We start from the raw sequence: 14,910 nt of genomic DNA on the forward strand, positions 1-14,910 counted from the left end.
TCCACATATAGCAAGAGAATCAAGAAGTCGCCTTCATTATACCTTTTGACAAACACACAATGATCAACTTATGTTTTATGGAATCCATGTTCCAACATGAAGGATTTGAACTTCTTATACCATTGGCGTGAAGCTTGCTTCAGACCATACAAGCTTTTCTTCAGTCGACACACCAAATTCTCTTTTCCTTTCTCCTCAAAACCTTTGGGTTGCTGCATGTAGATCTCTTCATCTAATTCCCCATGCCAGAGTGCTATTTTGACATCCAATTGCTCTATTTCCAGATTCATAGAATACGTGTAGAATATGTTAAATACTTCTTTAATTTTAATTATCTTTTTCAATTTAAAAAAAAATAAATTCCATATTTGTTTTTGAAATTTTAAATACTTGTTAAATACGTAGAATATCTCACATTCTTAAAATACATAGAATACATGAAAATATGGAAAAATGGTAGTCCTAAAACGTAGAATACGTGTGGAACATTTCAAAGTATTCTAAAACGTATTCTAAACGTAGAATACAAGTTTTTAACAACTATGCCTTATTTAAACATCGAGAATCAGTGCTTTGAAATATGAATATCTCTTCTTAGGAAGGAGACATACATCCAAAAAAATTTTGTACTTAGGTTCCATGGGTCAATATTGGCCTGTCTATGGACACAAAAAATATCTATCTATTTAGCCTCCTCGAACATTGTCAAATAGGATTGGAGACTTCCCCTTACTACAATGTAGGCTAAATGTGCCACAAAGATGTATTTGTGGAAGGCAAATTTTGACCCTTGCACCTTTAATTTAAGTACAATGCATTGTATTTACCAATTGGGTAACTAGTATTGAGTGTTTAATTTCTAATTAATACATAGTCAAAAACCACTAAAACAAAGCCACACTCACAAATCCATGACCCATCCTTTCTGGTTCAAGTCCTCTCTCGTCTGGCTCATATTTCCTTTGCGCATGTATAACTTCGCGACAACGTTGGCTATATGAGTATAACAATTACAACTCCCTACAATAGGTTTGGTGGCCTTGCGTAACTGGTTCAAGTCCTCTCTAGTCTTCCTCGCATTTCCTTTGTGCACATATAACGTTGTGACAACGTTGGCTATATGAATATAACAACAAAAACTCGCTAAAATAAGTTTGGTGGCCTCACTTAATTAGCTATTGCATTTTATGAGTTAAACCCTTCTTAGTCAATTTGCTACTAGATGTGTATATTAGTTAATGAAAAAATATTCGAAACAATTCTAGCTAATTTGCTACTAAATGTCCTCTCTTAACTAATTAGATACTAGACATTATACTTTGCCAAACTAGTCTTAACTAATTAGCTATTAACTATCAGTTGTAGGATGTGTATATGTTGGCTAAGATAGCCTTCTTAGTCAATTCGCTACTAGATGTGTATATTAGTTAATGAAAAACTATTCGAAACAATTCTAGCTAATTTGCTTCTAAATGTCCTCTCTTAATTAGTTAGATACTAGACATTATCACTTTGCCGAAGTAGCCTTAACTAATTAGCTATTACCTGTTAGTTGTATTAGAGTGGCAAATTCCACGTTCGTTGCGAGATGTGCAATGTTTTTTAGGATTCGCAAATTTCTATCGCAAGTTTATATAGGACTACTCAAAGCTTATTTTGCCGCTCACACAACTTACAAAGAAGGGGCAATAATTTGTTTGGACAAAGGAAGCGGACACGACTTTTGAGGGTCTCAAGAAAGCATTTACATCGGCTCCTATTCTAACTCATGTTGATCCGCAAAAACCATTCATCAATGAGGCAAGCGTGTTAGATTTTGCCCTCGGTAGTATTTTGTCACATCAAGGGGACGATGAGAAGGCTTTTTTTAGAAGGATATCCTCATCAAGTCACTGTATTTAGTGATCACAAGAATCTTGCCTACTTCCAGAATGCTTGCATATTAAATAGACGACAAGCTCGGTGGGCCCCGTTCCTCACTCGTTTCGACTTCAAGATTACATATCGTCCGGGCAAGCAATGGGGGAAGGTAGATGCATTATCACGACGCTCATATCTAGCTTGTCATCCTGGTGATCCGACCTTCGACAATCAAAAGCAAGTAATCCTGGGACCGACACAACTTCAAGCAACATGGGTTTTTGACACTCAATTGGATTCCCGCATTATCGATACCATACACGAAGATTTGAAGTCAGATGTTTTCGCTCAAGCTATTGTAGATCAAATTGATCCCTCTTGGGCATCTTGTTCATGGTCACCACAACCAGGTACAGATTGTCGACAATTCCAATGTCACGATGGATTACTCTTATTTAAGAAACTTTTGTATGTTCCCAATGGTTCATGTCGCCTTTGAATAGTACAAAATTGTCATGACACATACCCAACCAGACATTTTGGTAGTACTAAAACGTTGGATTTAGTATAACGATCATTTTGGTGGCCTTATATGCGAAGATTTGTCGAAGACTATGTTCGGACATGTGATACATGTTGTAGAGCGAAGATGCCTAGGAATCATCCACATGGTTTGTTGGAGCCATTACCGATCCCAAGCAAACCGTGACAATCTATTCCTCTGGATTTTATCACAGATCTTCTAGATTCGAAGGGCTTTAATGCGATCTTAATAGTGGTAGATTGATATACTAAGATGGCACATTTTGTGCCCTGTACTAAAGAAATCATGGTCTTCCCGACAGGAATTGTTATGCGTGAAGTATTTCGGCATCATGGTCTTCCCAATAGTATCATCAATGATCGTGGACCTCAATTCGTCTCTAAATTTTGGAAGCATCTCTTCAAAATGCTCAAGGTCACCTGCAATCTCTCCTTCGGCTACCATCCCCAAACAGATGCACAAGCAGAATGTACCAATCAAATGCTGGAATAGTATCTTCGGTGTTTCCTAAGCTATCAACAAGATGATTGGATAGATATTCTCCACTTTGTTGAATTTTCTTATAATAATTTTATCCACTCCTCTACTAGGGTTACACCATTCTATGCTTATATAGGCTATCATCCTTGTTGGTGTGCAAAACTCCTGAGTTCCCCACAAATCCTAGTGCAGAGGATCATTTGGGGTGGCTACGACGAATTCAGGTAGAACTATCTACCCACCTACATCACACCCAACAAACACTGAAGGATTATGCGGATCGTCATTAGCTTCCATCCTATTTTGGTATTGGAGATAGAGTATGGCTATTATGACGACACATCAAGATTACTCGACCATGTGACAAACTGGATTATCGACGGTTAGGCCCTTTCCGTATTAACGAAAAAATTAGTGATGTCACTTTTTGCCTAGATCTACCTCTGCAACTACGGATACATCTGGTATTTCATATTCTCTTCTAGAACCCTATCAAGACAACACTATTCCCAATCGTATTATACCACCTCCACCCCCGATCGAATTTGAAGATGGACATGAGTACGAGGTTGCTGCCATCCTCGATTCCAAGATTGTTCACAACAAGCTCTACAATTTGGTCTATTGGCTAGGCTATAGTCTAAGCAAGCATACTTGGGAACCAATAGAGAATGTGGTCAATGCTCGAGCACTTCTTGAAAATTTCCATCGTCAATTTCCAGACAAACCAGGTCCTTGTGTGCACATCTTATCTTAATACACCCATTCTTCTCTAATAATCTCGTTCCTTTCTTCTTCTATTCTCTTTATATCCTTCTTCCATCACTCTATCTTTTACACTATTCCGATAGTTTGATTTGAGTTTATTTGAGAATACTTGTATGTCTCTATTTAAAGGTTCCTATAGAATAGTCTAGATATTTTTGTAATGTTCTAGAATGTTCTAGACCTATAATATTCTTGTCATGATATGGCATGGTATGGCTCCAAAAGGATTTCAACCCATGACCTCATGTTACATGGGTTGAACCCCTACCATTAAACTATGCATTGTAATACAAAAAATATTATTTTCATTGTTAGTCTTAAGCTTCTTAGTTGTTCTTGTATCTTTCTTCATATAATATACTTCTTGGTGTCATCATTCTACTCTCTCTCTCTCTCTCTCTCTCTCTCCTTCTCTCGTGAGTTCCACACACTCCCTTCCTCTTATTACTAATCCTCATAGTACTTTCCTCCTCTATCTCTAGTACGAATTCCCTCTATGTCTTTAGTACTATTCTTGACAATTCTAAGATGTTCTAGGATATTCTAGAACATTCTAGAATGTTCTAGACTTTTACAATGATCAATATATATTATTAAAGGTAGCTTTTATTATTTTTATATGACAATAAGCTATCTTAATGGTTCAAGTCCAGGTGAAGCCATGATGTTCATGTCATGTTTTAACATTTGTTTGATTACCAAATGGAGGAAAACTTTTTTATGATGAATGTAGAGGTTAAATGTAATAATTTCTCAAAAACAAAACCTAAAAACCTAAAAACCTAAAAGCAAAACCACCAATGAGTGTTTTTCTAGAACTAACACATATGTGGCTTTAATATTCTTAACTCGGTAGGAATAAAAGTTTTCAATTGCATTGGAAACAAAGCAAATGCTAAAACATTATGGAATAAACTTGAAACTTGATCATCTTTTAAGACATGTAATAATAAGTTGTGTTCGCTTAGGAAAACCACGTACTTGACTTACAAAGAGTTTAACTCCATTTCTGATCAATTGAATCAATTGTTTGGCATGCATGTTAAACTTGATGATAATATTCTTGCTCTTTGGTTGCTTAACATACTTCCTACTTTGTGGGAAATGTTTAGACTCATGTCAAGTTGACTAATGCTACTCACAATGGAACCATGCATCCAATAGTAATAAAGAATAGACGGGGTGTAGATGATAGAGCTTATCATGTTAATGTAAAACTAAATCTAAAACCACAAATCCAGTAGTAATCATCAACAAATGGGTGAAGATGATAGAACTCATTGTGTTAATGCAACTTCTTTAAATGAGTGGCTTGTTTTTTATGATGAGAACATGATAAATTTTGCTTGCCAGGGAATTGATTGGGTTGTTGACAATAATGGATAATTTCATATCAATGATAAAAAAGAGTTAGTTCTTCACATCCTATACTTGACACTTTGGAGTCATGAAGGTAAATGATGGACAATCAAAGGTAGTAGATACCATAATTGTTTATTTGGAGTCCAACTCAAGAGCAAGTTGATCCGCAAGGAGTTGAAGTATGTACAAATATAAGGTAACCTTTTATCTCCAAAGGTAAGTTAGATGATAATGTACATTTGCATATCTTTAATGAGGGTCAATGGAAGTACATTCAAAGTTCCTAGCTGGTGGCTCATGATAAGAAATCTTCTATTTTTTGAAAGCCTCTACTTCAACAAATCTTGTAAATGTGATTGAAAGCACATGCATATAAAAATAATGAAATAAAAGGTTGTCTCACATTCGCATGAACTTTGCATCACAAATCTTTTGCAAGTGAGGCTTTGAATACCATTACATATGTTATTGGTATATTTCCTATTATTGCACTATACAGTGATGTTCCTACTATTTCATTGTAGTTTGGTATGGTAAGGATGTTTCTTATGGTCATTTACATGTGCTTGGTTGTAATTTTTTTGTGTAGGAACATAACGATGAAAGGTCTAAGAAGAATTTGGTTGTAAACTTATATGTATTATGAGTCATGAAAAATAAGCTTATTAGGAGGCATAATGTAGGTTGAGGATCAAACCATTTAAATTATTGACAAGGTCAAAGAAATTCCTACAACTGACAATGCTACAGATGGAGATGTTTCTCAACAAGAGTAAGAACATGAGGATGTTAGTGAGCCATGATAGGTTAATGCTAATCACAATATTGTTTTATTACAAATACATGTTAACAAGGGGGAGTGAACATAATTACAAGAGGTGATTAATAAACAAGCTAGAAGGTCTACCACAAGAACAGACAACCATCCATGAAGTATTTTAGTTTTGATTGTATATTAATTATTGAAGATCTATAGACTTTTAATATTGTGCAAGGCCAGAAAGATAAAGATAGCTGGATAAAAGTTATGCATGATGAGATTAACTCTTTGAGAATGAATATAGCATCTTTGTGTTAGTTGACTTTTAATAATGGGGAGGGCCAGAAAGATAAAGATAGTTGGATAAAAGTTATGCATGATGAAATTAACTCTTTTTGAGGGAGAATAACACCTTTGAGTTAGTTAGTTCTTAACGGAAGAAACGCTTTGAAAAGTAAGTGGATTGTTAATTATGTGCATGTTAGTATGCCATGTAGTATTTGTTTGAACTTCGAACAGTTACATTGGGTTTGAATTCTATGATTCAATGTATTCATCCAAGTTAAAGGCGTAGGAAGAGAGACCTAAGGACCGACCCAAGGAGAGCATTGTCATCCTTCAAATACTCCTCATACACTCGCACACAATAGGCTTGCCTGCTTTTCAACTCTTCCTCGGAAATCGCCCGGAGTGCCGGCAGTATGCTGCCCATTTCCGTCGTCCCGAACCTCAACGCGCACCGACCCCACTTGATCATCAACTTGCCATTTCCCAATGGCTCCACGTAATTGTCGGCCACGATAACTGGGATCGTTCCGGCGCTCATCACCTCAATGATCCTATAGGACGATGACGACCTCCCCGCTGGTGCTAGGCCAAAGGTCGAATTCATTAGCTCCTCGTACGTGTACTTCCTGAATGTGGCCTCATCATCATCGCACCCGGCATTCAGATGCGGACATCGTATGCGAATCCTGTTGTTTGTCGGCTGATTGCACGAGACCACAACTATCACATCCCGCCCATTGTGTAAGGAGCGGAACGACGGATCACCGCGGAAATTGCCTTCCTTGTTTCCGATATAGCGTGTGCCTTGGAATGTAAGGAAATATTTGCGCGCCCGGGGTGGGAGCGGTGCGAGATGCCGGAAGTGAGACAGGCCAGGCAACGGGATGGCGACGTCGAATCCAGGGCGAAATGACGTCAGCTCAAGACACGATGCGGCGATAGAGGCCATTCCAATGGAGGCAGGATTGGCAATGATATCTGTGTGCAACTTGTCGGCCAAGGATGTGATCACGTGATTTAATCCCCCGTTCCAATGCGGCAAAGAGCGAAACGGGCGTCGCCATTCTTCCGAGAGCTCGAGCAGGAGTGGAACAAGGAGAATGCATGCAGACTCCGGATCATCTAATTCCCCATGCCAGAGTGCTATTTTGACATCCAATTGCTCTATTTCCAGATTCATAGAATACGTGTAGAATATGTTAAATACTTCTTTAATTTTAATTATCTTTTTCAATTTAAAAAAAAATAAATTCCATATTTGTTTTTGAAATTTTAAATACTTGTTAAATACGTAGAATATCTCACATTCTTAAAATACATAGAATACATGAAAATATGGAAAAATGGTAGTCCTAAAACGTAGAATACGTGTGGAACATTTCAAAGTATTCTAAAACGTATTCTAAACGTAGAATACAAGTTTTTAACAACTATGCCTTATTTAAACATCGAGAATCAGTGCTTTGAAATATGAATATCTCTTCTTAGGAAGGAGACATACATCCAAAAAAATTTTGTACTTAGGTTCCATGGGTCAATATTGGCCTGTCTATGGACACAAAAAATATCTATCTATTTAGCCTCCTCGAACATTGTCAAATAGGATTGGAGACTTCCCCTTACTACAATGTAGGCTAAATGTGCCACAAAGATGTATTTGTGGAAGGCAAATTTTGACCCTTGCACCTTTAATTTAAGTACAATGCATTGTATTTACCAATTGGGTAACTAGTATTGAGTGTTTAATTTCTAATTAATACATAGTCAAAAACCACTAAAACAAAGCCACACTCACAAATCCATGACCCATCCTTTCTGGTTCAAGTCCTCTCTCGTCTGGCTCATATTTCCTTTGCGCATGTATAACTTCGCGACAACGTTGGCTATATGAGTATAACAATTACAACTCCCTACAATAGGTTTGGTGGCCTTGCGTAACTGGTTCAAGTCCTCTCTAGTCTTCCTCGCATTTCCTTTGTGCACATATAACGTTGTGACAACGTTGGCTATATGAATATAACAACAAAAACTCGCTAAAATAAGTTTGGTGGCCTCACTTAATTAGCTATTGCATTTTATGAGTTAAACCCTTCTTAGTCAATTTGCTACTAGATGTGTATATTAGTTAATGAAAAAATATTCGAAACAATTCTAGCTAATTTGCTACTAAATGTCCTCTCTTAACTAATTAGATACTAGACATTATACTTTGCCAAACTAGTCTTAACTAATTAGCTATTAACTATCAGTTGTAGGATGTGTATATGTTGGCTAAGATAGCCTTCTTAGTCAATTCGCTACTAGATGTGTATATTAGTTAATGAAAAACTATTCGAAACAATTCTAGCTAATTTGCTTCTAAATGTCCTCTCTTAATTAGTTAGATACTAGACATTATCACTTTGCCGAAGTAGCCTTAACTAATTAGCTATTACCTGTTAGTTGTATTAGAGTGGCAAATTCCACGTTCGTTGCGAGATGTGCAATGTTTTTTAGGATTCGCAAATTTCTATCGCAAGTTTATATAGGACTACTCAAAGCTTATTTTGCCGCTCACACAACTTACAAAGAAGGGGCAATAATTTGTTTGGACAAAGGAAGCGGACACGACTTTTGAGGGTCTCAAGAAAGCATTTACATCGGCTCCTATTCTAACTCATGTTGATCCGCAAAAACCATTCATCAATGAGGCAAGCGTGTTAGATTTTGCCCTCGGTAGTATTTTGTCACATCAAGGGGACGATGAGAAGGCTTTTTTTAGAAGGATATCCTCATCAAGTCACTGTATTTAGTGATCACAAGAATCTTGCCTACTTCCAGAATGCTTGCATATTAAATAGACGACAAGCTCGGTGGGCCCCGTTCCTCACTCGTTTCGACTTCAAGATTACATATCGTCCGGGCAAGCAATGGGGGAAGGTAGATGCATTATCACGACGCTCATATCTAGCTTGTCATCCTGGTGATCCGACCTTCGACAATCAAAAGCAAGTAATCCTGGGACCGACACAACTTCAAGCAACATGGGTTTTTGACACTCAATTGGATTCCCGCATTATCGATACCATACACGAAGATTTGAAGTCAGATGTTTTCGCTCAAGCTATTGTAGATCAAATTGATCCCTCTTGGGCATCTTGTTCATGGTCACCACAACCAGGTACAGATTGTCGACAATTCCAATGTCACGATGGATTACTCTTATTTAAGAAACTTTTGTATGTTCCCAATGGTTCATGTCGCCTTTGAATAGTACAAAATTGTCATGACACATACCCAACCAGACATTTTGGTAGTACTAAAACGTTGGATTTAGTATAACGATCATTTTGGTGGCCTTATATGCGAAGATTTGTCGAAGACTATGTTCGGACATGTGATACATGTTGTAGAGCGAAGATGCCTAGGAATCATCCACATGGTTTGTTGGAGCCATTACCGATCCCAAGCAAACCGTGACAATCTATTCCTCTGGATTTTATCACAGATCTTCTAGATTCGAAGGGCTTTAATGCGATCTTAATAGTGGTAGATTGATATACTAAGATGGCACATTTTGTGCCCTGTACTAAAGAAATCATGGTCTTCCCGACAGGAATTGTTATGCGTGAAGTATTTCGGCATCATGGTCTTCCCAATAGTATCATCAATGATCGTGGACCTCAATTCGTCTCTAAATTTTGGAAGCATCTCTTCAAAATGCTCAAGGTCACCTGCAATCTCTCCTTCGGCTACCATCCCCAAACAGATGCACAAGCAGAATGTACCAATCAAATGCTGGAATAGTATCTTCGGTGTTTCCTAAGCTATCAACAAGATGATTGGATAGATATTCTCCACTTTGTTGAATTTTCTTATAATAATTTTATCCACTCCTCTACTAGGGTTACACCATTCTATGCTTATATAGGCTATCATCCTTGTTGGTGTGCAAAACTCCTGAGTTCCCCACAAATCCTAGTGCAGAGGATCATTTGGGGTGGCTACGACGAATTCAGGTAGAACTATCTACCCACCTACATCACACCCAACAAACACTGAAGGATTATGCGGATCGTCATTAGCTTCCATCCTATTTTGGTATTGGAGATAGAGTATGGCTATTATGACGACACATCAAGATTACTCGACCATGTGACAAACTGGATTATCGACGGTTAGGCCCTTTCCGTATTAACGAAAAAATTAGTGATGTCACTTTTTGCCTAGATCTACCTCTGCAACTACGGATACATCTGGTATTTCATATTCTCTTCTAGAACCCTATCAAGACAACACTATTCCCAATCGTATTATACCACCTCCACCCCCGATCGAATTTGAAGATGGACATGAGTACGAGGTTGCTGCCATCCTCGATTCCAAGATTGTTCACAACAAGCTCTACAATTTGGTCTATTGGCTAGGCTATAGTCTAAGCAAGCATACTTGGGAACCAATAGAGAATGTGGTCAATGCTCGAGCACTTCTTGAAAATTTCCATCGTCAATTTCCAGACAAACCAGGTCCTTGTGTGCACATCTTATCTTAATACACCCATTCTTCTCTAATAATCTCGTTCCTTTCTTCTTCTATTCTCTTTATATCCTTCTTCCATCACTCTATCTTTTACACTATTCCGATAGTTTGATTTGAGTTTATTTGAGAATACTTGTATGTCTCTATTTAAAGGTTCCTATAGAATAGTCTAGATATTTTTGTAATGTTCTAGAATGTTCTAGACCTATAATATTCTTGTCATGATATGGCATGGTATGGCTCCAAAAGGATTTCAACCCATGACCTCATGTTACATGGGTTGAACCCCTACCATTAAACTATGCATTGTAATACAAAAAATATTATTTTCATTGTTAGTCTTAAGCTTCTTAGTTGTTCTTGTATCTTTCTTCATATAATATACTTCTTGGTGTCATCATTCTACTCTCTCTCTCTCTCTCTCTCTCTCTCCTTCTCTCGTGAGTTCCACACACTCCCTTCCTCTTATTACTAATCCTCATAGTACTTTCCTCCTCTATCTCTAGTACGAATTCCCTCTATGTCTTTAGTACTATTCTTGACAATTCTAAGATGTTCTAGGATATTCTAGAACATTCTAGAATGTTCTAGACTTTTACAATGATCAATATATATTATTAAAGGTAGCTTTTATTATTTTTATATGACAATAAGCTATCTTAATGGTTCAAGTCCAGGTGAAGCCATGATGTTCATGTCATGTTTTAACATTTGTTTGATTACCAAATGGAGGAAAACTTTTTTATGATGAATGTAGAGGTTAAATGTAATAATTTCTCAAAAACAAAACCTAAAAACCTAAAAACCTAAAAGCAAAACCACCAATGAGTGTTTTTCTAGAACTAACACATATGTGGCTTTAATATTCTTAACTCGGTAGGAATAAAAGTTTTCAATTGCATTGGAAACAAAGCAAATGCTAAAACATTATGGAATAAACTTGAAACTTGATCATCTTTTAAGACATGTAATAATAAGTTGTGTTCGCTTAGGAAAACCACGTACTTGACTTACAAAGAGTTTAACTCCATTTCTGATCAATTGAATCAATTGTTTGGCATGCATGTTAAACTTGATGATAATATTCTTGCTCTTTGGTTGCTTAACATACTTCCTACTTTGTGGGAAATGTTTAGACTCATGTCAAGTTGACTAATGCTACTCACAATGGAACCATGCATCCAATAGTAATAAAGAATAGACGGGGTGTAGATGATAGAGCTTATCATGTTAATGTAAAACTAAATCTAAAACCACAAATCCAGTAGTAATCATCAACAAATGGGTGAAGATGATAGAACTCATTGTGTTAATGCAACTTCTTTAAATGAGTGGCTTGTTTTTTATGATGAGAACATGATAAATTTTGCTTGCCAGGGAATTGATTGGGTTGTTGACAATAATGGATAATTTCATATCAATGATAAAAAAGAGTTAGTTCTTCACATCCTATACTTGACACTTTGGAGTCATGAAGGTAAATGATGGACAATCAAAGGTAGTAGATACCATAATTGTTTATTTGGAGTCCAACTCAAGAGCAAGTTGATCCGCAAGGAGTTGAAGTATGTACAAATATAAGGTAACCTTTTATCTCCAAAGGTAAGTTAGATGATAATGTACATTTGCATATCTTTAATGAGGGTCAATGGAAGTACATTCAAAGTTCCTAGCTGGTGGCTCATGATAAGAAATCTTCTATTTTTTGAAAGCCTCTACTTCAACAAATCTTGTAAATGTGATTGAAAGCACATGCATATAAAAATAATGAAATAAAAGGTTGTCTCACATTCGCATGAACTTTGCATCACAAATCTTTTGCAAGTGAGGCTTTGAATACCATTACATATGTTATTGGTATATTTCCTATTATTGCACTATACAGTGATGTTCCTACTATTTCATTGTAGTTTGGTATGGTAAGGATGTTTCTTATGGTCATTTACATGTGCTTGGTTGTAATTTTTTTGTGTAGGAACATAACGATGAAAGGTCTAAGAAGAATTTGGTTGTAAACTTATATGTATTATGAGTCATGAAAAATAAGCTTATTAGGAGGCATAATGTAGGTTGAGGATCAAACCATTTAAATTATTGACAAGGTCAAAGAAATTCCTACAACTGACAATGCTACAGATGGAGATGTTTCTCAACAAGAGTAAGAACATGAGGATGTTAGTGAGCCATGATAGGTTAATGCTAATCACAATATTGTTTTATTACAAATACATGTTAACAAGGGGGAGTGAACATAATTACAAGAGGTGATTAATAAACAAGCTAGAAGGTCTACCACAAGAACAGACAACCATCCATGAAGTATTTTAGTTTTGATTGTATATTAATTATTGAAGATCTATAGACTTTTAATATTGTGCAAGGCCAGAAAGATAAAGATAGCTGGATAAAAGTTATGCATGATGAGATTAACTCTTTGAGAATGAATATAGCATCTTTGTGTTAGTTGACTTTTAATAATGGGGAGGGCCAGAAAGATAAAGATAGTTGGATAAAAGTTATGCATGATGAAATTAACTCTTTTTGAGGGAGAATAACACCTTTGAGTTAGTTAGTTCTTAACGGAAGAAACGCTTTGAAAAGTAAGTGGATTGTTAATTATGTGCATGTTAGTATGCCATGTAGTATTTGTTTGAACTTCGAACAGTTACATTGGGTTTGAATTCTATGATTCAATGTATTCATCCAAGTTAAAGGCGTAGGAAGAGAGACCTAAGGACCGACCCAAGGAGAGCATTGTCATCCTTCAAATACTCCTCATACACTCGCACACAATAGGCTTGCCTGCTTTTCAACTCTTCCTCGGAAATCGCCCGGAGTGCCGGCAGTATGCTGCCCATTTCCGTCGTCCCGAACCTCAACGCGCACCGACCCCACTTGATCATCAACTTGCCATTTCCCAATGGCTCCACGTAATTGTCGGCCACGATAACTGGGATCGTTCCGGCGCTCATCACCTCAATGATCCTATAGGACGATGACGACCTCCCCGCTGGTGCTAGGCCAAAGGTCGAATTCATTAGCTCCTCGTACGTGTACTTCCTGAATGTGGCCTCATCATCATCGCACCCGGCATTCAGATGCGGACATCGTATGCGAATCCTGTTGTTTGTCGGCTGATTGCACGAGACCACAACTATCACATCCCGCCCATTGTGTAAGGAGCGGAACGACGGATCACCGCGGAAATTGCCTTCCTTGTTTCCGATATAGCGTGTGCCTTGGAATGTAAGGAAATATTTGCGCGCCCGGGGTGGGAGCGGTGCGAGATGCCGGAAGTGAGACAGGCCAGGCAACGGGATGGCGACGTCGAATCCAGGGCGAAATGACGTCAGCTCAAGACACGATGCGGCGATAGAGGCCATTCCAATGGAGGCAGGATTGGCAATGATATCTGTGTGCAACTTGTCGGCCAAGGATGTGATCACGTGATTTAATCCCCCGTTCCAATGCGGCAAAGAGCGAAACGGGCGTCGCCATTCTTCCGAGAGCTCGAGCAGGAGTGGAACAAGGAGAATGCATGCAGACTCCGGATCATCTAATTCCCCATGCCAGAGTGCTATTTTGACATCCAATTGCTCTATTTCCAGATTCATAGAATACGTGTAGAATATGTTAAATACTTCTTTAATTTTAATTATCTTTTTCAATTTAAAAAAAAATAAATTCCATATTTGTTTTTGAAATTTTAAATACTTGTTAAATACGTAGAATATCTCACATTCTTAAAATACATAGAATACATGAAAATATGGAAAAATGGTAGTCCTAAAACGTAGAATACGTGTGGAACATTTCAAAGTATTCTAAAACGTATTCTAAACGTAGAATACAAGTTTTTAACAACTATGCCTTATTTAAACATCGAGAATCAGTGCTTTGAAATATGAATATCTCTTCTTAGGAAGGAGACATACATCCAAAAAAATTTTGTACTTAGGTTCCATGGGTCAATATTGGCCTGTCTATGGACACAAAAAATATCTATCTATTTAGCCTCCTCGAACATTGTCAAATAGGATTGGAGACTTCCCCTTACTACAATGTAGGCTAAATGTGCCACAAAGATGTATTTGTGGAAGGCAAATTTTGACCCTTGCACCTTTAATTTAAGTACAATGCATTGTATTTACCAATTGGGTAACTAGTATTGAGTGTTTAATTTCTAATTAATACATAGTCAAAAACCACTAAAACAAAGCCACACTCACAAATCCATGACCCATCCTTTCTGGTTCAAGTCCTCTCTCGTCTGGCTCATATTTCCTTTGCGCATGTATAACTTCGCGACAACGTTGGCTATATGAGTATA

The 14,910-nt window shown here is 37.3% G+C and overlaps 2 protein-coding genes across 2 annotated transcripts; both read right to left on the reverse strand.

Annotated features, from left to right (window-relative positions):
* Positions 1-6,301: 6,301 nt before the first annotated feature.
* LOC147848217 (uncharacterized) lies at positions 6,302-7,242 on the reverse strand. Its single transcript, XM_087338585.1, has one exon. The coding sequence runs from the start codon at positions 7,240-7,242 to the stop codon at positions 6,337-6,339; it is 906 nt and encodes a 301-aa protein (XP_087194711.1). The 3' UTR covers positions 6,302-6,336.
* A 6,011-nt stretch (positions 7,243-13,253) lies between these two features.
* LOC147848218 (uncharacterized) lies at positions 13,254-14,194 on the reverse strand. The gene has a single exon (XM_087338586.1). The coding sequence runs from the start codon at positions 14,192-14,194 to the stop codon at positions 13,289-13,291; it is 906 nt and encodes a 301-aa protein (XP_087194712.1). The 3' UTR covers positions 13,254-13,288.
* Between the last annotated feature and the right edge of the window lie 716 nt (positions 14,195-14,910).

This window comes from Azolla caroliniana, unplaced genomic scaffold, assembly GCF_043228905.1.
Source record: "Azolla caroliniana isolate FFs.n. ecotype wild unplaced genomic scaffold, voAzoCaro1.0.p SCAF_453, whole genome shotgun sequence".
Lineage (NCBI taxonomy): Eukaryota > Viridiplantae > Streptophyta > Polypodiopsida > Salviniales > Salviniaceae > Azolla > Azolla caroliniana.

Excerpts from the sequence above, each read along its gene's own strand:
- LOC147848217 (XM_087338585.1), bottom strand. The coding sequence starts at position 7,242 with ATGAATCTGGAAATAGAGCAATTGGATGTCAAAATAGCACTCTGGCAT.
- LOC147848218 (XM_087338586.1), bottom strand. The coding sequence starts at position 14,194 with ATGAATCTGGAAATAGAGCAATTGGATGTCAAAATAGCACTCTGGCAT.